Source organism: Neofelis nebulosa, chromosome 11 (genome assembly GCF_028018385.1).
Source record: "Neofelis nebulosa isolate mNeoNeb1 chromosome 11, mNeoNeb1.pri, whole genome shotgun sequence".
NCBI classification, from domain to species: domain Eukaryota; kingdom Metazoa; phylum Chordata; class Mammalia; order Carnivora; family Felidae; genus Neofelis; species Neofelis nebulosa.
The window spans coordinates 76592299-76617373 of NC_080792.1; the positions used below are offsets into that span (position 1 = coordinate 76592299).

General features: G+C 56.7%; 1 protein-coding gene across 9 annotated transcripts in view; it reads right to left on the bottom strand.

Moving 5' to 3' along the window:
- The window catches only part of CABIN1 (calcineurin binding protein 1), a 153993-nt gene that overhangs the window by 26112 nt on the left and 102806 nt on the right, over positions 1-25075 (bottom strand). For all 9 annotated transcript variants that reach the window (XM_058690975.1, XM_058690977.1, XM_058690976.1 and 6 more), the window contains one exon: positions 19684-19797. In XM_058690975.1, the coding sequence (XP_058546958.1) occupies positions 19684-19797 (114 nt within the window). The remainder of the gene's footprint in view (positions 1-19683; positions 19798-25075) is intronic.

The window sequence follows — 25075 nt, forward strand, 5'->3', positions numbered from 1 at the left end:
CCAGGTTTCTGTTCTCGGGGTCACTCACCTGCAAGGAGACAAGCAGCACAAGCCACCCCAAGGCTATGTGAGGACGGTGGTCTCCTGACAGAGTGCTCACCACAGGTCGAGACTCAGACAAGGAGTTCGAAACCCACATGCCACTGGAATCACAATAGCCCTTCACCATCTACACGCATATCATCATTTGACACTCACATGTGGGGACAGGTTCAGAGAGGTTGGGCACTGGTTCAGAGTCACAAAGCAGTAAGGTCAGTATGGCCAGGACCTGCTCCCTTGGCCTGGCTGGCTCTGGAGCTGGTTGACTCCTCCTGGCTGTACAGAAGCCTGGAGCAGACAAGTGACACTTGTGCCTTGCACAGCTCATGACCTCACTTCATACTTTATCCACTTCCTGTAAGATCGAGTCAGACCAAAGGAGGCTGAGAACACGGGTTCATCACACCTAGGCCAGGAAGAAACTGTGTTGAGTACGTAGTTCTTTGGAAACTGGCCCTTGTGGTGCTCTCAGGAGCACACTGAGGCCCGGGGTGGGTGAGGGGTTGTATACCAGGCCCCGGCCAAGTCTCTGGAGAGACTAGGGCAGCCTGGAAGGGGGACTGTGCTCATTCTACAGATGAGGAATGGGCTCAGAGGGGAGAGCCTTGGGGCAATGTGGGCTCCCCGTGATCTCCAGCTTCCTCGGCCCTGCCCTGGGCACCCCACAGTACCCAGCATCCCAAGCCCTGGATTGTGCAAGCCCTCTCCAGAGCCCCATGAGATGGGCATTGCCATCTGTAGCTGCCAGGCCATGGCACTGAGGCCTAGAACAGGAAAGTGGGGGTCGCCCTCCCTGACTCCCCAGGAGGAAGCACTCCTGGGTACATCAGAAGCTCTGTGGGGTTCCATGTGAGAATACTGTTAAAGGGACCCTAGCGAGCCTACACCAGATCCTCAAGAATCCTTTGCACCCAAAAGAGCCTTGTGCCCCTTCTGGGACTTATCAGTACCCTATGCAGGAGAGCGCCATGAGTCCTAATTGCTCACAAGGCACCTGGACGTGCAGCACACAGGCCTCTGACTGCTGTCCGGGCGAGATGGCAGCTCATCCACCTCAGGGCCACCCCTGAAAGCTCACCCGAGAACCAAGTGGTGAGCACTCTGTCAGCCTTGGGGGCCCAGGAGGCCATGCTCACCCACAGTATGGCAGGAGCCCCAGGGAGCAGGGAAAGGCTGGTCTAACCTGTGGGCTGGCTGCTCTGGTCAATCCTGGGGATTGGAGTGCCCCTGTCACCTGCCTGGGTGTTGAAGGGCATGCCCCAGCCTGTCCCTGGAGAAGGACCGATGTTAGAAGTGGACACGCTGGCCCTGGGCTGCACACGGGCCCAAGCGTCCTCAGCCTCGGGGCAGGAGGAGCCCCATACCATCAGGGTGCTTCGCTGCCTTTCCAAGGGATGTCTGACCTTAAATCTCCAGAGCAAATTTTGACAACTGATCATAAGAAACTAAAAGTCCTGGGGATGTTGCCTGGTCACCACAGGGGCTTTCCCAGGCAGACCCTGGCTTTCCCTACTCCAGCTCCAGGATCGGTGGGCCACCGTGCAGAGGATGATGGTGGTGAGGGCCACAGGTAGGTGGCCCTGAGAGCTACCTCCCCACCACCAGCCCAAGGCCCCCGGTTTTAAGGGCCAAGTGTGGGAAGTGTGGACCCTTCATGTCCTTGGCTGCTGCCCACCCAGCAGCCCCTGGCAGCTAATGGTGAAGCAGGTGGGCCAGGGCTCCACCCTTTTTCATGTTGAGAAGTTGGGCGGGGGGAGGTGGGGGGCGGGGGCCAGTGATTCTCTTTGCAACCCCAATCCGGCCCTACCTCCCCACCCTTTGCTGGCTGGCCACATTTATTCTCTACACCACAGCCATTTCTAAAATGCAAACTGCCTGCTGCCCTTAGGTTAAAGGCCTGGCCTCCCCCGAAGCCCAGGGATGGTGACCAAAGCCAGAAGGAACTAGAGAAAGTGAAACTGAATAACTGTGGCCTTGTCTGTGTGCGTAGCCCCTGTCAGGAGCATGTGAAGTGAGGAGGAGGAGGGTGAGGAGGGTCAGAGGGCAAAGTCCGAACTGTCTCAAGGTGTCAGCATCGTGTGAGGAACAACAGAGGATGAACACTGGCCCACAGGGCAGACATTGTCATCCTGCGTTACCAAGTAGGAAGGAAGACGTGCCGGACACCTGGGCGTGGAACCCAGGCCAATGGGTGAATGTGTGTATGTCCATAAGCCTCTGTGTCAGCATGTCCTCGCCCTGGGGCAGACCAGCAGCAAAGGCAGACAGGACACTGTTCACCCTCTCCTGGACACTTTCTGGTCACCGCAGCAGTGCCACCCCCTTAAGCAGTAACCACAGCCTTCCTTGGAAATAGGTGCTTGGCCTTTGGGTCACGAGGCCGGTGAGTGTGAGCACTCCCGCACATCCCACTACCAGCAGAGGTGGGTTCCAGGCCCAGTGAAGCCACGGCCTAGATCCCAGAGCTGGGCTGCTGCCCAAAGTGCTGCCGGCTGAGCTGCCCAGAGGGACCAGGTGGCCCTAGTGGCCCCTGCACCATCCCTTCTCAAGACCGGAGCCAACATGGATCCGTAGGTCACTCCTGGTTCCTTTCTGCTGGCTGTTACCTCAGTGCCCACTTGACCTAACCCCATCTTCCTCCTTGGCTGAGTCTAATGCTGCCTTTAGGTGGCAAGAATTCTCAGAGTTAACAGTCCCAGTCCTCAGCCTTGGAGTTTTGAGCTGCTAACTGGTTTGGAGGTACAAGTTTTACTACTGCTCACCTGCCTCCCTGCTGTGGGACACTGGCTCTGTGTGACGTGTGCCTGGGCGGCCTCTCTGCCAAGAGCATGCCAGCCTAAGACACTGGGCCTTCCGGTCTCATGCTGGCCAGCTTCTTCTCCCCTCCTAGACAGCTAAGACAGCGAAACATGCTTCTCCTCCCCAGGTATACAGACCTCCAGCTACAACCCCACTTCATTCTCTCTCATATGCTAGAGCTTCTGGTACCCAGAAATTCTTTAGACTGTGCTTTATGGCTACAAGGTATCTTTGACATCATTGAATCCAGCTGTTTTGCCTGTTTGACCACGAGTGAGGACACAGTGGTGGGGAACAGGGAAGGGACACGCCCAGGGAAACACAGCCCGGCTGCTCTGGGCAGCACTCGATGCAAGCATCCCTGTCCCTCGGGCTGTCTGCCTCGACAGACAGAGCACCAGCACGTGGGCCTCTGGCATGTATACATTCCCGCCAGTGCCTTACTAAGAGGGAAACGGCCGCCTTGGGAGGGCCATGTCCACATCCCAGTCATCGCAAGGCCGCCATGGACGCCAGGGCTCTCACGGGCAGGCACTGCTGCAGCCGCAGTCCACATCAGCTCAGCTTACCTGGCACTTCCAGCCTGGGGATCAGGAGCAGAGCTGGCCACAGAGGGAGAGAACCGAGGATGAGGCCAAGGGACAGGGCAGCTTCCTGGGGAAGACACGCCAGCATCTGGGCCAGGTGCTGTTAGGGATCTCCCCGGATGGGAACATAGGAGAGATGGAGACACAGGTTGGGCGGGGGCGGGGGGAGGCTGGGACATCAGGGACAGCCAATGGGACCACGTGGAGGGGCCTCTATGGAGAGAGAAGGGGGAGAGAGGCAGGGCAGAGAAGGAGACCAGCAGGCTATGAGGCCTCTCGGGGTAAGCTGGGTCTTGGGTGTGATTGATGGGGACCACGAGAGCCTCCTTGGAGCGAGATGGCGCTTACACTGGGCTCCTCTGAGTCCACCCCCACGTCAGGGCTGGGAATGAGAGCTGTGTCCAGGTTTCTAGAATCGCCCACTCTTTGGAGGACTGCTGAGCTGCTTCCGCTTCATCTCAGGAGGGAAGCCTGCATCCTAGAAAAGCCATGTCTGACATGCACACTGAGAAAACTAGGACAGTCTTATCTGTCGTCTGACCCCAGGTTCCTAATAAATGGCCTTTGTGGGCTTGGCAGTGGGGAAGGGAGGCAGCTCTGGCTCTTCTGGCTGGTCTGCTAAGTGAGGGGGCAGTATTAGGAACCTCAGTAGAGTGAGGTTCAAGCCATGAGTGGCTGTAGTGGCCTGGCGCCTGTCAGGTATCTTCCCTGGGTAGCCCGACACAGGATCCTCGTGCAGGGAGAGGCCCAGCTGAATGGGCACCAACCACAAGACAGAGGTGAGGTCCTAGGCACAGCTGGCACACCTCTGTGCACATTTGTGTTCCCAAGCAAGCCCACCACTTTCTCCTGGTCAACGTTGGCCACAAGCAGAAGCCCTTCACATCTTGTGTATAATAACTCAGAAGGGGAACCAACTCGTCCAGACTCACCCTGCAGAGCAGAGCTCAGTCTTCAGCCTACAGAGGTACTCCCAAAGCAGAACACATTTGAGATGTGACCAGAAGATGGGACCCAAGCGCAGCACCCCTCCCGTCCCCTCTCTAGAGCGATGTGCAAACTGTTATCGCAGGATGCTCCTGCTGGCCCATGGCAGAGGGTCTAAGCTCAAACACAGCACTCTTCTATGAGCCGAGCCACACCAGGCTGCAGGGAACATGTGTCTAATTCCTCTGTGGCCAGGACCTACCCTCCTCCAGACTCCCCTCTGACACTCCACAGGGCTCTTTCTAGCCCTACTCCAACATTCTCCCTAACCTCTCTAGCCCCCAGACCCTTCTCCAGGCCTTTCCTCTACACTGCATAGCCCACTGCTCTGAGAGCTGCCCGCTTGACCACAGCACTGCTACCAGTACACCCGTGGTGGGCACCCCACTACCACAGGACAGAGCCAGCCTGCTGACCATAGATACACATGGCCTTGAGGACAGGCCCAGTCACCCTCTCTACCCCTGTCTGCCCTGAGCCCCGTCAGGACCCTTACATCTCACACGGCCTCCCTCAGTTCTCTCTCCTGAAATGCCTTCTCCCCGGTCTAACAATCTGAGTAACTTCCAGGTCAGTCCAGGCCTCCAGGAGCATTCCTGATTCCGTGCCCCCCTTCCACTCGCTGAGAGGCTGGTAGATACCCCTCTCCTGCACCCACGGCTGAGACTCACAAAATAGTATACTCTGGGTGCCTGGGCTAAGCGCTGGGGATGAAGCTGAAGGCAGTGGGCTCCTGTGCTCCGCTCGGCTATCTCCTGTCTCTCAGGAGAGGGGGCCTCACCTCCCGCCCTTGGGGCCAGCCTTCCATTTCAAAGGCCTCCACAGCACTACCTCATTGGGTTTCCCACACCCCTGCAGCAGGGCCAGGTTTATTCCCCACTGTGAGGAGCCTGGGCCTGAGCCTCAGCCAAAGCAAGGCGTGGAGCCCAAGGCTAGCCCCCTTCCTCTAAGTAGATCCAGGTGGGTAGGGAATAAAGCCCGGCGCTGGCCTGATGGGGCAGAGGCGGCCAGGTCCGACAGATGCTTCTGCTGCCTGGGGTTCCCGTGGCCAGTGCTAAGTGGGCCTCCCCTGCAGCCCAGAACTGGCCCTTACTTGTACTTGTCCTATGTGGGGAGCTGGAGGAGCGGGCTGTGGCTGGACAGAATCTGTGAGTCTGTGCTGTCGCTGGGCACACAGCGATGGGCTGGAGTTCATGGGGAAGTTCCACCTGCTCTGACATACCCTAATTTTAGACTTCTCGTACATACTCAGAGACCAGCATTTTAAAATCTGTCTTTAATCGACCAAATTCCTATTGTTCCTTCAAGAGGCCTTCGCAATTGGTTCTGATCCATCTCACCTTCTCCTCCACCGACCCTAGTGAACCCCGTCACCCGTGTGCCTTATGTCATCAGGGTCCCTTCCCCCAGCTCCCTCCTTCTCCTGCAGAGACCCTTCTGGACCCTCTCTGGGTACAACTGCCCCAGGGTACATGGCAGGCAGTACCATTATAACCTCATGAGGCAGGTCTGGTCAGCCCCACTGTGCAGATGAAGAAACTGAGCCTTACCAAACCTGACTGGCTTGCCCAGGGCCACCCAGCTGTATGGGTGGAGCCAGGTTGGGAGCAGGGCCAGGGCCTGCCCTTGTGAGGGAGTCCTTGCTCCGCCCCCAGGGGTACTGGTGGCCACAGCCTGTCACCATGGAAACCAGGCAGGGACTCCTGGAGCTGGAACTCTGGTTTGGATTTTAAACCCAGTTCCGCTCTCTCAGAAGCAACTTGGTCAAACTTTCCAAAGAGGAACAGTGGAAAAGAAGGTGGGGGGGGAGGAGGAGGAGGGGGAGGAGGAGGAGGAGGTAAAGGAGGAGGAGGAGGCGGCGGCAAATTTCCAAACTGAAGCCACCCCAGAAAGTAGGCCTGGCCACTGAATTCGGGACACCTTGTCTGGGTTGGCAGAATGGTGGCAGGGCAGAGACCCCACAGCCTCTCCTGGGCTCCTGCCCCTCCTTCTTGGGAGCCTGAATAGGGCGGGGCAGGGGGGGAGGGCGGCCAAAGCAGGTGGCACCCAGCCCTTCCTGTCCGCTAGAGAGGCTGTCCTTTCATGTTTCCCAGCGGGGCATGTGTGAGAGGGTTCTTTTGGAAAACAGGCTGGAAAACCACTGACCTCATCCACTGGCCCACCTTTGGAGATGGTGAAACTGAGGTCAGCAGGGGCCAGGACCAGGAAGTCAACAGCAAAACTATACTCTGAGGTCAGGGCACCATCCATCTGGTCCAGAATGGGGTACACAGGGCAGATGTGTGGATCAGGCCCAACTTGGACCAGGCATGTGGTACCCCCCATCCCAGCCATGCTTGAGCGCCCCCTGCCATCTACAAGCCCCAGCCACACCTGTAGCGGCTCCTGGCTTGAGACACCCCCATACAAGGCAACCTTGCCATCATGCACAGAAGATGGCTAGGAATGTGACCTTCAACTCTGGGGCTCAAGAGCAGCCCAGGCCCCCAGAGAGCTTCAAGCAGCCCCGTGCTCACAAGAATCCATCATGAGCAAAACCTGGCAGCCTTATCATCAGATATGCTCTTGTGTGGAAACATCTCTGGGCCATGGGAGGTACTGTTTGAGCCCCTCACAGGGGTTCCTATGGCCTATGGCCAATGCCCATTGCCTCAGGAAATCCATCCCCCTGGCTTCCACTCAAGCTTGGGCTGCCTCAGATGGCCAAAGGCTGTGGGCAGCTCACCCCCGGGCCCCCAAGTTCCCTCAAGGGAACCGATGACCTGCCTGAAGGGACACCCAGGAAGCTCTGGCGAGGAAGGGGAGGCAAACGGGCAGGGAGTAGATGCTAAAAGGCTGCTAAATGGGCACAGCTCTGGGGAGGGCAGGCAAAGGCAAGCACATACATCCTGCCCTTTCTTCTGTCCCCACCCCTGTTGCAAGACCCTTTGAGACCCTCAACTGCTCTCCGCCCCTGCCACCTCCCACATCTGGAATCCTCCCTGGTTGGATGATGCTACTACTTCCTGTTTTTATCATGTAGGTGGGTCTTTTTTGGAAACAGAACAGGAATGTTCAATGGTGACAACAGCCCAGCAGTCACCAGTTGTGGCGAGGGCCAGGCAGAGCAGCCACACGCTCTGGTAGAGGTTAGGCCCAGAAAAGGCCACATCCAGGCTGCACAGGGCTACTCCTTGGGGCTCAGATATGTGGCCTGTGACCACCTCAGCACAGGGGTGGCACCACAACACTCTTGAGTGTTAGGTGCTGGACACGCCCACCTCCCATCTCCCAGACGAGGAAATGGAGTCTGAGCAGTCATGTCCCACCCTGGTACTTCCACACCCTGGCTCTGTCAGCGGGTAGGCTGGGTCCAGGGGGACGGCACCATGGCAAGGAGCTAAGCCCTGGACTCATTCCCTATGCCACCACTCCCCGGCTCAGTGGCCCGGGGCTTGCCACCTCTGATTCCTCATCTGCAAACAGGGTAACGCGGCACCCCTCCTTCCTGCAAGGTCTGGATGGGGCCAGCTGCTTGGAGCCTAGCGAGCAGGATGAAATCCAGGGCGGAGGTGGGCAGTCATGTCTGCAGGCCCCCTCCTGTCTGCCCTGGGCCCCACGACCAACAGCACAGGCTCTGTTTGGGCTCTGACCTCAAACCTTGCCAGGCCAGGTGCAGGCTGGGTGTGGGTGGGTGTGGGTAGGGGCAGGGAGAGGTCTGAGCTCTCTGAAGCCGGGCTCCATGGGACGGGAATCCCAGGCTGAGGGATGCTGGGCCTGGGCTGTCACTGTTCTCAGCCTCAGCTTGCTCATCATGAGATGGGGATCATGGGGTTGCAGTGAAGAGTAATGAAGGAGGTGCCTTCCACCCCCGAGATTCTCTGCACCCATGGAAGCAAGCCCTGTGGCCTCCCTCCCCTCCCTGGCAGGGGCCCACTCACTGACATTTTTTCCCATCTCAGCTTAGGAGCCAGGTCATACCCACCAACTCACCCCCACATCCTGCGGATGGGGCCTAAGGAGGGCCTGCCAGGGAGCCTCCTCATCTTCCTGGCCCTGAGATGGGGTGCCTACAGCCTCAACAGTCATAGCCCTCCCTCAGGCTCTCCCCTCGCTCCCAGCCAGCCTCAGGTCCTTGGTCTGAGTGGGCCACCTGCCCTGTTCTGCTCTCCAAAGCCTTGCCAAGGCCTCCTCCTAGAAGTGCACCTCTTCCTGCTGCCCTCAGCACAAGGGTGCTGCCCCTCCAGATGGCACTCCTGGGCCTGGGGCAGTGTCCTAAAGGGATAAAGCTAAAAGCTCGCTGCCCAAACTGAGACAGTTACGTGCAGTGCCTCAGAAAGATGCGGCAGGGACACTTATTCAAGAGCAAGCCTCTAAAAAATAACTTGCAGTGGGAAAAGAAGTCCACACTGGAAAATGTTCTTCTCTTCAGGAATGTTAAACAGCAAGCTCCTGAGTGAGCACCCCCAGTGGCTGGGTGGAGGGGGCTGTGGGCTGAGGTCAGTTCTGGACATGTACACAATCACTGCCGGCCCCCTGGGCTGGCCGGAAACTCTGGAGTGGAAGCTGGACCGCAGGATGTGGGTCCCGGGCCTGGACTCCAGTCTGGGATCTGCCATTTGCTGGCTGTGTGGCCCACAGCAAGTCACAGCTGTGCCACCCGCAGGGGTCTCTGCACCCCTCCATGGGACCGGCACGGTGGGCAGTTGCGGGACTATCATGGTGTGTGAGATTGCGAATGCCAAGGGCTTAAACACATCATCTCCTTCTGCCCAAGCGTCCCGGCACTGCCACAGCCAGGGATCCATATCTGGAGATGGAAATTGTCTCCAATGGTCAGAAAAGACTATACTCTGGGGGATGATCATCTAAAGGCTGCTTACACCGGATTATTGGTGTTTTTTAAAAAATTCTAGCTGTGAATGAGGGCAGCTGGGCTGGGGCAGGGATTGATGATTGTGCTGTGGTCCTGTCAGGGTAGAGGTTTGGTTGTCCTGTGGCCTTGCCCCTACTGCCCCACTGCATGCCAGCCCCTTGGGCCGGGATACTTGCAGCTTCTCAGGTGGGAACTAGCCCCTCCCCACCTGCCACTTCTTGGGCTCAGGCTGTCCCCACAGACAGGGAGGCAGGGATGTGGACGGGAAGGCCTCCAGCACCTGCTCCAGGCTGAACCTGAGCCCAGCAGGCCGGAAGCTGTGAAGTTCAACAAGACTTGCAGAGCTTTGCAGGACATGGGAAGGAAGGAGAACGCGGGGATAAGCTAAGAAGCCACACAAGTTTGCTAACCTTTTTAAGACTCTTAAAAACCGGACCTTTTTTCCCTGGAGAACTTGAAGTGAATCTTTTGTTTACTTTTGCAACTGGCCCATAGATCATCTCAACAATGCTAAAAATAGCACCACTGCAGCCATTTCTACTACAGCCAAAGAGCTCAGATTTCCTCAATTTAAACTTTTCCCTTCTTTTCTGTTCTCTCTCACCATGAGGTGACTAGGTTTCCTTCCACCCCGTGGACGGCGCTGCTGCTCGGCTCTGGGGATCTTTGTGAGGATGAGGGGGAGGCCAGGACACCTACCACAGTCCCCTCCACCGAGGGCAGGGCCAGGAGCACAGCCTGAGCCCGTTCCTTGCTGGCCAGGTGGGATACCCGCAGCCACTGGGGACTTGGTACCATGGGGGGAGAGGAAAGCCACAACAAACTTCAGATAATTTCCTCTGAGAATCAGATGATATGGGTGCATAGACAGTAGTGAGATGATGAGCAGTGGCCCTTCAGCGGCATCCTGGCGTCCCACGGTCACACATGTAGACCTGGGGCCCACGCACTGGGCAGGAATGTGTGGGACAGTGGACCTGGTGCAGCAGAGCAGAGCTGAGCTCCAGGCCAGGCCCACCCCTGCCTGCGTGCACCCCCATCCTTCCTGTCCCGCATCCCACTGGTCTGTGGGGGCCCTGCGTCCCTCCTCTGCCTATCTCTAGGGCCCATCCACTGGCTGCCATGCCCGCTGCCCCAGCTAGGTTCAAAATGCCTGGGTCCCAGCTCAAGTGCAGACTTGCTGGGGAGCCAAGCCTCGGCCACCATAGCATGACTGCTGGCAAGTGCTGCTGCAGAGGCATCCCACTCTTTTTGGTGGCATCCTCTCCCAGTCCCCAGAGCAAGCACATCAGCCGGGGAGTGGCCTATGAATAGGGCCTGAAAACAGGGTCACAAGCTCTGCTGTCCAACAGGGGAAGCCAGGTCAGAATGGTGGACACAGGGTAGGAAAGGCCTTTTGATTTTGACAGCTCATAACACTTGTTGGTGTCAACTTCCCCTTCTGTACAATGGGGATAATAATAGTATCTTAACCACACAGACATGCTGTGGAGAATCAAAGGCGGCACCCCAAATAAAGCCCCCAGCGAGTGCCCATAAACGGGGCCAGTCCTGCCATTGCCAGGGCCTGGCCGGGCACAGATGCTCTGGCACTGTGGCAACAGTGAAAGCCTCCACTATTACTGTGCTCTCCTCTCAGGAGCTGCAGCCCCTGGGTGGAGCTAGGCAGGGACTGTCTACCACAGACAGGTGGCCCAACCCAATCGTGCCCACACATGCCCACACTAGTATCCACACCAGGCAACAGTGCAGTCCCAGCCCTCTGGGTGGCCCTGGTCTATACCATGGCCCAGCTACTGACTCCAGCCCTCATCCACCTGTAGTCCCAGCCCCACCTGCTGGGGCAGGGCTAGATGCCCATGTTCCCGTGCCCATTGCTACACCATCCTCTCTACCTAGCCAATGAACAATTTGGGCAACACTGCTGCTTAGGCCAATCCCAGTGTAGGGGCCAACCTTCCCTGGCTTTCCGTTCTTCTTCCCTTATGTGTGACCACCGGCTACCACCCATGGGCTTCGGCACTACATACAGTGAGGCCAACATTCCTCCTCCAACACTAACTGGTCATGGGACCTCAGCCAAGGTACCTTACCTCCTGGCACCTCCATGAAATGGGCCTGCAGACACTGGACCTCACTGACAATGTAACTGGCCCAGGGCCTGGCACACAGCAGGTTTAACAAAGGGGCAACACATTCCTAGAGGTGTGGGCACCGGGACAAGCAGAGGTGGAACCAGAACTTGTCACAACCAGTGCTGAGAGCAGAGAAAGTGACATGCGCGGACTGACTTCAGGAAAGGTGTGGGTCTGTTGCCAACCAGGGGCTTCCTATCCCGATGTTCCCTGGCCCTGACCCGAGAGGGTGGGCGGGACTCTGCACTGGAGCGCCCCACAGGCTGGAACACCCTACGCTGGCGCTCCTGGGGCTTGTTTACTGCTGGGAGGCAGGACAAATGTGCCGCTGTCAGGGGTGGTGTAGGGTATAATTAACTGGGTGGAGACCAACACCTCGTCCCTGGGTCGTGCCTTGGTCTTCCCTGATGACTGCCTGTTGCAAAAGGCCCTGAACTTGGGACTGGCATCTGGGGGTGGGTGTCAGTGACTCAGCTCCAGGGGTAGGTGCAAGTGAGGCAAGAGCTGCCCACGAGCCCACCAGGCATGGTGCCTCTTGGGAATTAGGAGCGTGGTGGGAAAGAAGGGCCAACTGTGGCCCTGCAACAGGAAGCAGACATCTTGGGCACAGACCGCAGGGCGTGGCCAGAGCTCACCCAAGTCAGGATGGTGCCTATCTCCCCCACTCTGGGGCTGCTCAGTTCCCAGTTAATCCTGTCCCAGGGAACCTTCGAGGGTGGGAAGAATTCATAGTCTCTAAGCACGCCTCGCCTGTTGGGCACTGTGCCAGAGGGATGTGCTGGGATGCTTTTCTAGATGAAGTCCCCGCCTGGGAGTGCCCAATGTGCTGGATTCCAGAGGCTGTGCCCTCCTCAGCACCACTGGCCTCTATCTGGACCCCTGGCTCTCTCCCGAGGGCCAGGGCACTGGTGGAAGTCTGGCCTGTACAATAGGCACTGTCTCAGGCCCGGCAGTGCATTAGGCTCAGAGGCTGGGCTGCCTGCCTGGGAGGTGGGCCTGCTGTGCCTGCCCCTCCCTAATACTAGGTATCCGCTCACTGGGTAGGTAGAGGGGGACTCCCCCAAGTTCATACAGCCAACTGGTGGGGTTAGAGTAGAATGGGTGTGACTGATTCTTGCCTGGATAGATGGAGTGCTGGAGGTTTTAGAGACCTTCTCTCCTTCCCCCCAGGTCTGGTGGGCAGCTCTCCCACCAGTGGGCTGCCTAGCTTATGGGGGCCTTTCCTCTCACATCGGGGCCCTCAGTGAGTACTCAGGCTCCAGGGCTGGCAACCACACAGCACAAGTGCTTAAAGAACAAAGACAGCTCGTGATGACTATATCTCCCAACACTTGAAGCAACATGGTGTCAGGACAAACAGAACCACAAGGCCCATGTGGTGGCTGCTGGGTAGGAGTGCATGCCAGAGCCAGGGCCAACAGAGGGACTAACCATGGGTACAGGAAGGGGCTCGGCTTTCCCAGTCACCCCATAGATAGGCCAAAATGAAACCAATGGTTTTGAGTGCAAGGAGGCGGCAGGGAGGGGGCTGGTAGGAGGGAACCTGGGCAGTTGCTGCAGAACCATCTGGCTCCTGACGTGTAGAGGCACTGGTTGCCGAGGGCCTGTGACTGGGCCTCCACTCTCGGGCACTTGCCCTGGAGACTTGCACAGGTGAGGAAGGAGACCAGGGAAGGCCATGTTTTTGTACCAGGGGAGAACTGGAAGCTACCACTCCACTGGGAAGAGGGTAGGTAGGTAAGCCAGAGGACAGACAGGGGAGTACTACGAAGCACTGACCAAGGGAGAGTGAGCAAGACCTGCGTCCACAGGCACCAAAGGCCAAGCCAGGCCGCACAGAAAGGGGCCCATGTGGTGGGCAGGGACGGCCATGTCCGCATTTCAGGCTGCCCCACCCGAGCCAGAGCAGGGCCTGGAGCCTCCAGAGGGCCCTGGCCAGGTGACAGATGGGGCTCCCACCACATACTGTCGCCACACCCCTTCTGGTGCCGGCACTGCCCTCCACTAGCACCACTGGGATCCACGATAAGCCCTAAAGCCCCATGCAGGCTGATTCCTGATCCTAAGGGTGAGTTGTGTGATGTGCCAAGGGTGTGCTTGGTGGGGGCTTCCATCCACTTATTGTGACCCCCCTGCCAACAGGCAGCCTTGTGGAGTGGCCAGGGGCCGAGCCCACCCAAGAGTCTAAAGTCTGTGCTCTTCTCAGTGGCCCCAGGGCCTGGGGACCTGCCCTGGGTGCTGCTGGCCACGGACTGCTTGCCTGAGCTGCAGGCAGACCCCCACATAGGGCGAGAGTGGCTGTGGGGGCACTGTGGCAGGGCACCCAAGCCCCAACAAGCCAGCATCTCACCTCTACTCCCTCAAACTCCGGCCACAGCCGCTGCCCACCCCACACAGTCTCAGACGCAGGGAGCAATGCTAGTTGGGCCTTTGGTTTCCTTTGCTTCTTTCACAGTGGTTGGAAACTGGGTTGAAACAAGAAAAAACCCTGCCTACTAAAATAAGCAAACATTTTGGGAAAGGAGAGAGAGCCATCTCTGGCTTGGTTACTATGGGAACATTTCTGAATCAACTACAAGAGGGAGAGAAGTTCACTCTGGACAGAAAAGCCCAGCTCTAGCCTATGTAAGCCCACCTGTCCAGAGGTGCACACACCTGCATAGGAAGCTGTAGAAGCTTCTGGGCACTCAGAGATAAGCCCTCAGCTTCCACAGTGTGCTTTGAGCCTGCTTTCCTGGCCCCCTCTGCCCAGAGAGGTACAGTCCCCTGCCACACCCCCCTCCCCGCCCTGCAGCCCTCTCAAGGCTAGCACTGGCTCAGGAGGGCTCATATGTCCCCCAGGCACAACCCCCACCTCGATGCCTCCTGTCCCAGGCTTCCCTGTCTTCTCAGCCCCTGTTCTGCACAGCTGGCCTGAGGGGCCACCTCTGAATCACACAGCCACATGCCTCCTGCTGGTCCCGCCCGAGGCTGTCAAAGAACAGGCGCCAGGGCCCAGGCCAGGCCCCGCCGGTGCAGGGAGGGCTGCAAGACCTCAACCAACAACGTTCAACAACTCTGGCTCTGTTTTGGCAAAGACCAGACGGTTCCGCCTGGTGGGAGAGGGCTGAGGTAATGAGGCCCTCAGCTGAGGCTCCAGCCCGCTCCAGAGCTGGAGCCACGGCCCAGGAGCTCCAACCTGCTCGGCAGACAGCCCGCAAGCAGGGCTTTTCCACGGCAGAGGAAGGGGGTGGGCTGGGAACCGTTCCCTCTCAGTCAAGTTGTGGAGCAGTGGGGCTGGAGATGCGCCAAGCTCATTCCTCTCTCTCACATGTTCATCCAACCACACTGCTGCGCCCTGCTACATGCCACGTCTACACTGCTACAGGGCCCCCGCCAGCAGTGCAGAGGGCCCGATAAGCCCCATGTGCAAGGAGACCCCACGAGGAAAGTCACACTCATCCGCCCTTCAGCACCCATCGCGTTGTCTAGCCCTTCACACACAGTGTTTGCCTCAGGCATGGCCCAGCCTTGAGGAGATCCCCCCAGAGGTGCCTCTAACCCCGAACCCCGGGAGGCCTCCCTGTCTTGTTTCTGGCAGAACAGCATCTACTCTGCCTCCAGCACATCCAAGTTCCTCAAGGGTTCCCTGACTCTCCCATGTGCCTGACGGTGTCCTACAGAGGCCCTGTACGGAGGGACAGGCATGTGGGGCTCTACTGTAAGCCTGCAAGTATCCTGTGGCAGGGGCATCACGGCAGCCAGCATTGGCTGGACCAGGAGGACATGCCTAAAGACCATCTGTTACGCGAAAAGGCACGAATGGAAATCAGTCTACAAACAGCAAGCACCTCCTCTGGGCCAGGCAAAGACAGCTAGGGACTCAAAGAGGAACACGGCACAAAGACATGGACAGGAAAGCCTACCACAGCCTGCCTGGGAGCCCAGAGACCGGCCCCACGTATGTGTCCACTCAAGGAGACTGTGGCCCTCACATGACACAATACTGGGTGGCAGCTCCAAATGTGAGATGGCCTATGCTCCTCACAGGGAAATTTCTGTAAGACTTAGCGTCAGCAAAAAACCCCAAGTTGCTGAAAAGCATGTGTGCACGTACACACGCACACACAATTTTCTCAAGCTGCATGACAAACTTGTCTGATTTTGCACACACACCCCTGAAAAAAGAGAACAACCCAACCATGCAACAGAAGCACTTCTGAGAAGGCCACCTGTTCCATTGTGTGTCTGGACTGTTTGCAGTGACAATGTGGTCCCATGTGACTCACACAATTTTCAGAAATTGTCATTAAAAAATAACAGGAGGTTTAAAAAAAAAAACAACAAAATGGGACATCTGAGTGGCTCAGTTGGTTGAGCATCCATCTTCGGCTGGGGTCATGATCTTCGGGTCTGTGAGTTCAAGCCCCGCATCAGGCTCTCTGCTGTGAGCTTAGGGCCTGCTTCAGATCCTCTGTCCCTCTCTGACCCTCCCTGGCTTGTGCACTCACTCTCTCTCTCTCTCTCTTTCTCTCTCAAAAATAAATAAAGATTGGGGCACCTGGGTGGCTTAGTTGAACGTCCGACTTCGGCTCAGTTCATGATCTCAAGGTTCGTTCAAGCCCCACATCAGGCTCTCTGCTCACAGCTCAGAGCCTAGAGCCTGCTTCGGATTCTGTGTCTCCCTCTCTCTCTCTCTCTGCCCCTCCCCCGCCTGTGCTCTCTCTCCCTCTCAAAAATAAACAAACATACATTTACAAATAAATAAAGATTAAAAAAAATAATAATGGGAGGGTCCCCTAGTCCAGGCCCTCGAGGATGATGAGGGGGGCTGCCCAGAAAGCCCCTTGGGTGAGTGACACCAAGGATTGGCGGCCCAAGACAGTGGGGTCTTTGCGGGACGGCAGGCCAGGGTGCCAGATGCCCCTGCCTTCACCCTCCCTATACCTCCTCACAAGTGCTAGTAGCCCGGTGCCTTTAGCACCCAGGCTAAGGCATCAAACCCCAATGCACACTGGCAGGGAGAAGAGCCAGCCTGCTCCTCCCGACCTACAGCCCCAGCTGTCAGTGACATGGCCCCATCCCAGCAGAGTCAGCTGAGGGGGCCCTAAATGCTCCTCTCTAAATGTGGCAGGCAACCATTCCCTCACACTTGGTCACATCCGCTAGACATATTTGCGTGCTGAGAGCGCACAGGGTCAGCACTCTCTGGGTATGAGGCAGGGTGCATCCACCCTGAGGGTCCTCCCACAACAGTGGCAAAGACAGGGCAGGGTGGGCTCAGCAAAGGCCATCCTGTCACCAAGAAGCTGGGAGCACCTGTCCCTTGAGTACAGGGATGCAACGGGGGTATGAGTGTCTGTTTGGCCTCGGGCTGGAGAAACATGAGGAGCCCCAACCCCCCTCCAAAGAGAAGAGCTGAGAGAGCAGAGGTGGCCAGGACTTGGGCTGGAGAGCACCCGAGGGTGGTAAAAGCAGCGGGTCGTTGGGGAAGCATGGAGAAACAAACAGCTGACACAGAGGAGGTAAAAACACCCAAAACATCCAGTCTGTGCTGGGTGTAGCCTGTATCTGCAGGGGCTTCCGGCTACAGGGAGGCACTGCCTATGTGCCAGGCTCACCCAGGGCTCTGCCAGCCTCCTCTCCCACAGGCAGCCTGACTGCCCTTCTACAGAACTCATTTTCTAGATGGCCCCAGAAACCACAGGAGCTGCTACGGGGAGTGAGCCCAATGGGGAAGGGGCCTGGAGCACCCAGCTGCCAGTTCAGATGCGCTCCAGCTCTGAGGTGCCGGCCTCTTAGACTCTATCGTTTGGAAGGGTAAGCAGTCCACCCATGAGGAAGAAAGGGAGGTTGGGTCTCTCTTTACAACATTACTGCGTAGTCTTTGAGGGCAAATACCAGCAATGTAAGAGGGGAGAAGAAGGGAAGTTCTTTTCTTTCTTGAGAGAGGGAGAGAGAGTACACGCAGAAACAGGGGAGGGAGCACAGAGCCCAACGTGGGCTCAATCCCATGACCATGAGATCACGACCTGAGCCAAAATCAGGAGTTGGACACTTAACCAACTGAGCCAACTAGGGGCCCCAGGAAGCTGTTTTCTTGAGCACTTACCATATGCCAGATCCTGAAGTAGGGTCGCTATACCCCATTATATAACTTGATCCCTATAATACTCTTCAAGGCAGGTAGTAATGGTAGCTCATTTTATAAAGGAACCCAGGGAAGGGGAGCCTGGGTGGCTCAGTCGGTTAAGCATCAGACTTCAGCTCAGGTCACGATTTCATGGTCCGTGAGCTCAAGCCCCATATTGGGCTCTGTGCTGACAGCTCAGAGCCTGGAGCCTGCTTCAGATTCTGTGTCTTCCTCTCTCTCTGCTCCTCCACTGCTCGCCCTCACTCTCTCAAAAATAAATAAATGTTAAAAAAAAATTTTTTTTTTTTAAATAGAGGAACTCAGGGAAACTAGCTAGCTGCCTGGCTCTAACTTCAATATGGCAGCCACAGAAAAAAGGTTTGCAGAACACTGACAAAGAGTTCTTACAAATCAATAAGGAAAGGACTAACAACCTAATAAGAAAATTAACAGGAGTAGAAATGGCACCGAAAAAAACTAAAACTGCTAATGTGATATCATGGGCAATCCCACTAATAATAAATGAAACATGATAACACTTTTCACCTACCAAAGAGCAAATAAATATGAAAAAAAGTAACAGTGTGGAAGAGGTCTGAAAAAAATGAATCTAAGTTTAGGAACGTGGGCTGGATCTTTGTACTATCTTTCTTCTAGAACTTTAAAGGCACCACAAACTCTTTGACCAAAAATTGTTTCTAGGAATTTACCCTCTGAATGGATCCCCACATTGGCAAAGATGTATATATGAAACACGGTAACAACAAAAGACTGGAAACCACCTAAACGCCCATCAATGGGGGATGGGCAGGTAAGTTGTGGCACATCCACATGTCGGGAATACTATGCAGCTACTAAAATGAACGAACAAGTTCTAAAACACTCTCCAAGATACGTTCTTAACTCAAAAAACAAAAAACAAAAAAAAAACCCCAAAAAACAAAGGTCAGAAGCACAAATACTTAGTCCTTTGGGCACATTTCTGCTCCGGCTTATACATAGGCAGACACCCTCTGCAAGGACACACGCAGGATGAGGAACAGAGGCTGCTGTGGGTGATGGCTGTGGCCTGGGCATCTAGGCAGGAAAGAGTTTCTCTTTCTCTGACAATCCTTGGTCCTGTGTAGACTGACAGCATCTACTGCTTGTCTATAAAATACCCACAGAGAGAGATGGTAAAGGCAGGGCTCCCAGGCTCCATGGCCCCTGCCTGGCCACTAGAAGGTCATAGCCTGGAGAGGGGAAGAGCCACGGACCCAAACATGTTACCACCTGGCTGGCTCTCAGTGGGGAGGCCCCTACTGCCACGTGCCTCAAGAACCAGCCTTTGACACACCCCTCCAGCCCCAAGACCTACTCTCCTCGGCTCCTGTCCAGGCCAACCCCACCCTTCAGTTTTTATACACATAACAGGGAATCCGGGAAAACAGAGAAGCAACCATAGCTCAGAGGGTCTGGGTAACTTGCCAAAGCCACCCAGCTGGGAGCTGGCTGTCCTGGGAGGGGTGGATGGAGACTTCCAGGTGGAAGAGTGAGGGGTCAGCTATCTCTGTGCAGGACACAGCAAATGAGGGAAGGCTGGGCACAGGTGGGGTGGCCAGGCAGGGTAGATGTGGGCTTAAGGGGGCCTCAGGGATGGAAAGCAGACAAGCCTTGGTGACAGGCCATGTCCTGGCCAAGGGGTGGGTCTCTATGCCACATAGAACGTCAATGCTGGAAGGGCACCGAAAGCCCAGCACTGTCCAAACTTGTTTTTCAGGCAGTAGACACGGCTTCAGTCAGAATCTCCTAGGTGCCCAAGACCACATGGAGGCCGACGGAGCTGCTCCAGAGGAGCAGACCATGAGCCTGGAGCCCCTTCACCACTGCCTGCTGTTGCCCCAGAATGCCTAGAGCTCTAGAGAACGCACAGAGCTTTTCCATGCCTCTACCCCACAGACGGGCAAACCAGTGCCCAGAGAGTGCAGCGACTTGCCAGAAGTCACTCGGCAAGCACGGCCCCACTCCCGAGTCTGGCGCACTCTCGACTGCGCCACCCTGCCCACCCTCTGAGGATGCCGCAAAGCCGTGGTCCTGGGAACACCCGCCCAGGGAGGCCATTCGCACACCTCCAGCGCAAAGCAGTGCAGCAAGCAGCCTCGGAAATCAACAAGGCAAAGTACTCACGTTGAAGAAATTGGTCTTGTTCCTCTCGCAGAAGAGCCCCTGTGCCGGCATGTGCTGCAGTTGTTGCCACGGGATACCGCTGCCTAGCAACACGTCGCGGGCCCACTGGAGGTTCTGGGGAAACAAGAAGTAGGTTGGAAGTGAGTGTGTGGGCAGCTCGCGGCGCCCACGGGGAAGGGAGGCAGTCCCCTCCTTCCTGGCTGCGTTGGCAGAGCGGCGATGAGCAGCGGCTCCTGCAGACACCGATCCCGCAGCTCCAGGCAGCTCTGGCTGTGGGCTTTGATCATCTGGCTGTGGGGTACATTTCCGGAACTGATTTCCTGCCTAGCACCGCTGACTTAGGAGAGTGTGGCCTCGGACTGCCCAAGAAGGGCACAGATAGGGACCCTGCACCCGGATCAGCCTTGAAAAACTGCTACATGGACCCAGTGCCCCACCTTCTGTCAGGGGAACCCCCACTGTCCCAAAGGGTCAGCCCTGACTTGTCAGGGTGTCAGCAGTACTTATTGTACCTGGTGACACAGCCACCTTGGGCTTAGAAGAGCTGATCTCTGTAGGACACCAGGGGCCTGAGTACCTGGGAGGGGAGGGGGGTTCCATCCACAGTGCTCAGGCCAGTGCTCTCTGAGCAATGGCGCCTCTTGAAACCCAGGCCCAGGGGGCCTGGTAGGGTGGGAACAGGAGCCTACCAGCCCAAGTGTGAGAGGCTGGGTGTACGCCTGGCTGCCTTGGCCTTCTCTGGGGCCTTGTCACTGACTTAGAGAGCAGCCCTTCCCCACTGCCGACCTGGCCTGCCACCTTCCTCTCTCCGATCTTTCCTGTGGAGACTCCCATGGCCAGGACCACAGCTAAGCACCCTGCACGCACCATCTCACCCCAGCACCCGGACAGTGTGGTCTTACAAGGGAGAAGCCAGCAGGGGGCAGAGCTGGGACCAGAACCTGGACTTCCCCACACCAGACCCTCCTCTTTCGAGCAGTGCCCACCCTCCCCAGCTAATCAGTACTCCTGCCCTACCCCCATCCAGGTCCCTTCCTTGCCTCTCTCACCCCTCGTGCCAGGCCTTTATCACCTCACATCCCAACTGCTTAATGCCTTCTACTTCTTGGCCTGCAAGTCTGTCCTACCTGCTCCCACTCTGCTCACTACTGGTCAGGCTAAACTTAAGAAAGCCCCCCCTCATCACAACTTCTGGCAAAAGTGCAAACACCAGCTCCCTGGCTTGCTGGCTTGGAGCCCCCGCTGGCCTGCCCTTGAGCCTCTGCTCCTACCCCTGCACAGAGGGATATGCCACAGAGGTTGCTGTCGGAGACCACAGGAGACCCGTCGGAGGTGAGGGCTCCTCCACACCCAGCACCAGACAGGACTCCATGGGAGTCATATAGAAACATAGGACATATAGAAACGAGGGTCCCTCTGAGAGGGAGACAAGTAAAGTTTCAAGCACACATCTCCTGGATGACACCCTCACAGCTAGCTCTTCTGTGGAAGCCCGAGGGAGAGCATCATCTCCTGGGGGAAACCTGGATGATTAAGCCTGGCAGTGACTCTCAGGCCATTTTCTACAGGGACGTGGCCTGGCTCTGGGAGTGGCTGAAGGCTGAGGACCCGTAAAGTCGAGGCTGCCTTTGCCCAGCAGGTCTAAGCAGGTTCAATGTGGGGCTGGGGGCTAGAGGGTCACGGGCAGCCCGACACATACGAGAGCAGGGCCAATCCCAGGTGGACGAGAGGGCACACACTGTCCACAGCCCTCTGCACAGCCAACCCCTCTAGCCTGAACTCAGGAGGCTTGCTGTTTTGCTCAGAGCCCTCCTTGAGCCCAAACACCTGCTCAGACACATCTGACATGTTGAGATCAGGAGCAGGCTGAGACTCTGCCTCTCTTACAGACTCCAATCAAAACACCAAGGCAAGCCCAGAGTAGGAATCACACCAAGGGCCGTGCGGGGGCTGCTCTCGCTGAGGCTCAGCAGCTGTCAGGGAGCAGCAGCCATAGCGATGGTCTCCTGAGACATCACTTCTCCAGCACTCTCAGGTCTTTCTAGGGCCTCGAAGACTGATGCTACAGCCATTCATGGTGAATGATTAGGCTTCCTGAAGGCTGAGGTACCTCCTCTCTGCCCCCTTGTGGGGGAGGCAGAAACAGGCTAAGGAGGGGCTACCTGGGAAGCAACAGTCCCTGACCCTTGACCAGGAGCACAGGGGCCACTCTGCCCCACACAGGAAGAGTGAATACTCAGTCACTCAGTCCCAGCCTTCAACTTTTGAGCTTCAATGCCCCAGGGGGCATGAACCTGCAATTCACATTCCAATGTCCAGAGCTGTGCCCAGAAGTCTGGCTCAGAGACCCCGCCTCCCAGACCAGTCCATTCAGAAGCCTCCTGAGGTTGGTTACAAGCTTGGCCTGATGCTTCTGCCAGGGGAGGGAGGGTTAGCTATGGACGAACTGAGCACGAAGCAGGGAAACAGCATGGGTCGGGCGTGCTTCGTTACAAGAATAAAGTCCAACTCAGATTAGTTCAAGCTGATCAGGGCTCCTCTGGGCTCCAGGACACAGGATTCAAAGAGAAGATAAAGCTTCAGACCTCCAGCAGGAAGAGCAACAACTCAGGAAGCCCAGGAGAGAGGCTCACAACCTGTATCAGTACTCAGCCATGATCCCTTGGTCTCAGTGCCACTTGGTTCAAAGTCTCTCCCGGGTGAGATGTGAGAGGCTGCCAGTCTAATCAGCCACGAAGGAGACCCTCACAGAAAGGGACATGAGACAGAAGACCAATACCTGCACTTTGAACATGACAGGTGAGCCCACCTGACCGTGACCATGCAGATAGGGCACAAAGGAGACCCACCTCTGGTCCAGCCTAAGTAGGTCAGCAAAGCCTCTACAGGAGACGACACCAGATGGAGCTGCAGTACGCCCAGAGCCATGCCATAAAAGCCTCTTCTGGGACTCCTTTGGGACTTATGGGAAGTACCCAGCTGACCCCTTTAAAAAGTAGCAGCAGTCTGAGGGGGGTGGGGAAGTAAGGCTCGAAGAAGCATCTCCATGGTGGCTGTTCTCTTAAGAACATCAAGAAAATAGGGGCGCCTGGGTGGCTCAGTCAGTTAAGTGTCAGACCTCGGCTCAGGTCATGATCTCACGATTTGTGGGTTCGAGCCCCGTGTCAGGCTCTGTGCTGACAGCTCAGAGCCTGGAGCCTGCTTCAGATTCTGTGTCTCCCTCTCTCTCTGCACCTCCCCCGCTCACTCTCTGTGTCTCTCTCTCTCTTTAAAAAATAAATAAACATTAAAAAAAAAAAAAAAAAAAAGAACATCAAGAAAATAAAACCCAACAGAGACTTCCATGTGGCTGGGGACACGTGCAAGAGAACAGCACCAGGGCCAAGGTGGAGAGAGTAAGGGGACCCTGCTTCCCTGAGCCAGGTGTCATTCCAGGCACTAAGGCTATGGGACAGGGACACACATCCCTCTATGGCTTCTGTTTCTGCTACCACTCTGCAGCTTCTCCCATGACATCTGCACCAAGATGGCCCTTCCCACTGGAACAGTCAGGCAGAAGGTGGAGGACCAGGAAGGGAGGTGGCTGCGGGAGAGGTCCCAGCACTCTTAGAGACCTGAAAATCAGCCACTTGAGAAGAGTGCAGAAAGCATGGGCCTGCCAAACCCGATCAGGATTGTCAATTAGCCTCCTGCAGACTTGGCCCCCACAGACCGGCAGAGAGCAAGGTTCCCCAGCCATCTCCCTGGCCTGCCAGAGAGAGCTGATCGATGGCGAAGGCACACAGTGTCCAGACGGCTCAGGAGAGACCTTACCTAATGCATGTCTGAGGCCCCGGGGTGGGAGCTGATAGCGATAAAGAAACGTACCCAGTAACTGACAAGTGCCAGGCTGGGAGGGGAGTGGAGGGGCAGGGAGAGCTGACCCACCATGACACACCTGTACTGCAGTTTGCCCTGCAGTTTCATGCTATGGGGAGGCGAGAGGCACCAGGCCACCTGGCTAAGAACAGCACAGAACTCCTCATCCTATGTAAGTGCCAGTTTACCAAAGAGGAAACTTAGGCTCAGAGAGGTCCAAGAGTTGGTCCGAGGCCCCCAAGTCAGGAAGTTAGTGGCAGAGCCAGGCTTGCACTCCGGTCCAGGAACGGAGGACTCCAAGGCCTGGACTTTTTATCGTGCACCCTCACCCCAGGGTGGGCAAGTCACTTTACAAATCTGCCTGGGGTCATGCTATGTGCTTGAAGCCTAGCTGGCCACCAGGGACAGCTCCAAGGCAGCCTGGTCTCAGGCCCTGAGCAAGCTGTCAACACGCCACTGGCCCGGAGCCTCGGCTTACTGTCACCTCTGGGAATGGGAGAAACACCATGGGGCCACTTGCCAGATAACAGCACCAATCTTCCTGGGATTCATTGGCCCCCTGAGGCTTAGTGCACACACCCTCCTCTGACAGATGGCAGAATGCACTATGCCCTAACAAGGGGCAGATGGAGGGCAGAGCCCTGCTGAGAGGCAGGGAGAAGAATCCCCAGAAGCATATGGTACCTCAGTGCCCTCCACCGCCTGTTGCCTGGCATAAGACAGAGGGACCCTCCTGACTCCTCTGTTTGAAGGTCTCAGCTCCCTCAGAGTGAGAGCCAGCTCCATACCTCAGTTTACCTGCACACACTCAGGCTCATCTCTCTCCTTCCCCTCCCCTATCATGTGTGGCTCTCCAGCCACACTTACCTCTGCCCCTACTTTGGTCCCTGCAGGTCTCTCAGCCAGGCACCATCTCACCCCACCCCCACCAGCCCCCTAATACCGTCCCCACAGTCCCATGGTCACCTTAAACAGCCTCTTCTGCTGACTCTCTGATGCTTTTGCTGTCTGCCCCCTCTCATCCGTCACCCCTGTGAGGGCAGGAGCACCATGTGACTTCTTGACTGATGGCTCCTCAGGGGCTAGGTCAGCAGGGGTCCACAGAAGGAATACGACAGATATTGGAAAAAGAGCGAAAGGAGCGAGAAGGTCTGAAGTGCTGAGAAAGGAAGGTACGGCAGTATGTGGGGGGATGGGGGGTGCGCCCAGGACTGGAGGCAGGAGTGCTGGGGCAGAACCATCACCCTGGGCTCCTTTATTCAAGGAATCTATAGGAAAAGGGACTGCTTGGGAACTCATGTGCTGGGCAGACTGGAGCATGAAGTCTGTCTTTCAAGACACCCTTCTCTGTTCTTCCTTCAAAACAGTAATTCAAAAGCCCTACGTTTGCCTGGCAGTTCTCCACAAGGGCATGCAGTGAGTGGTACACAATGAAGTTTGTTGAAGGAATAAATGAATGAGTGCCTGGCAGTCTTGGGAGAGTCCCATAGCCTCCTGGAGCCCTGGTTGCCCACTTGAAGGATGCGGGTGGCGG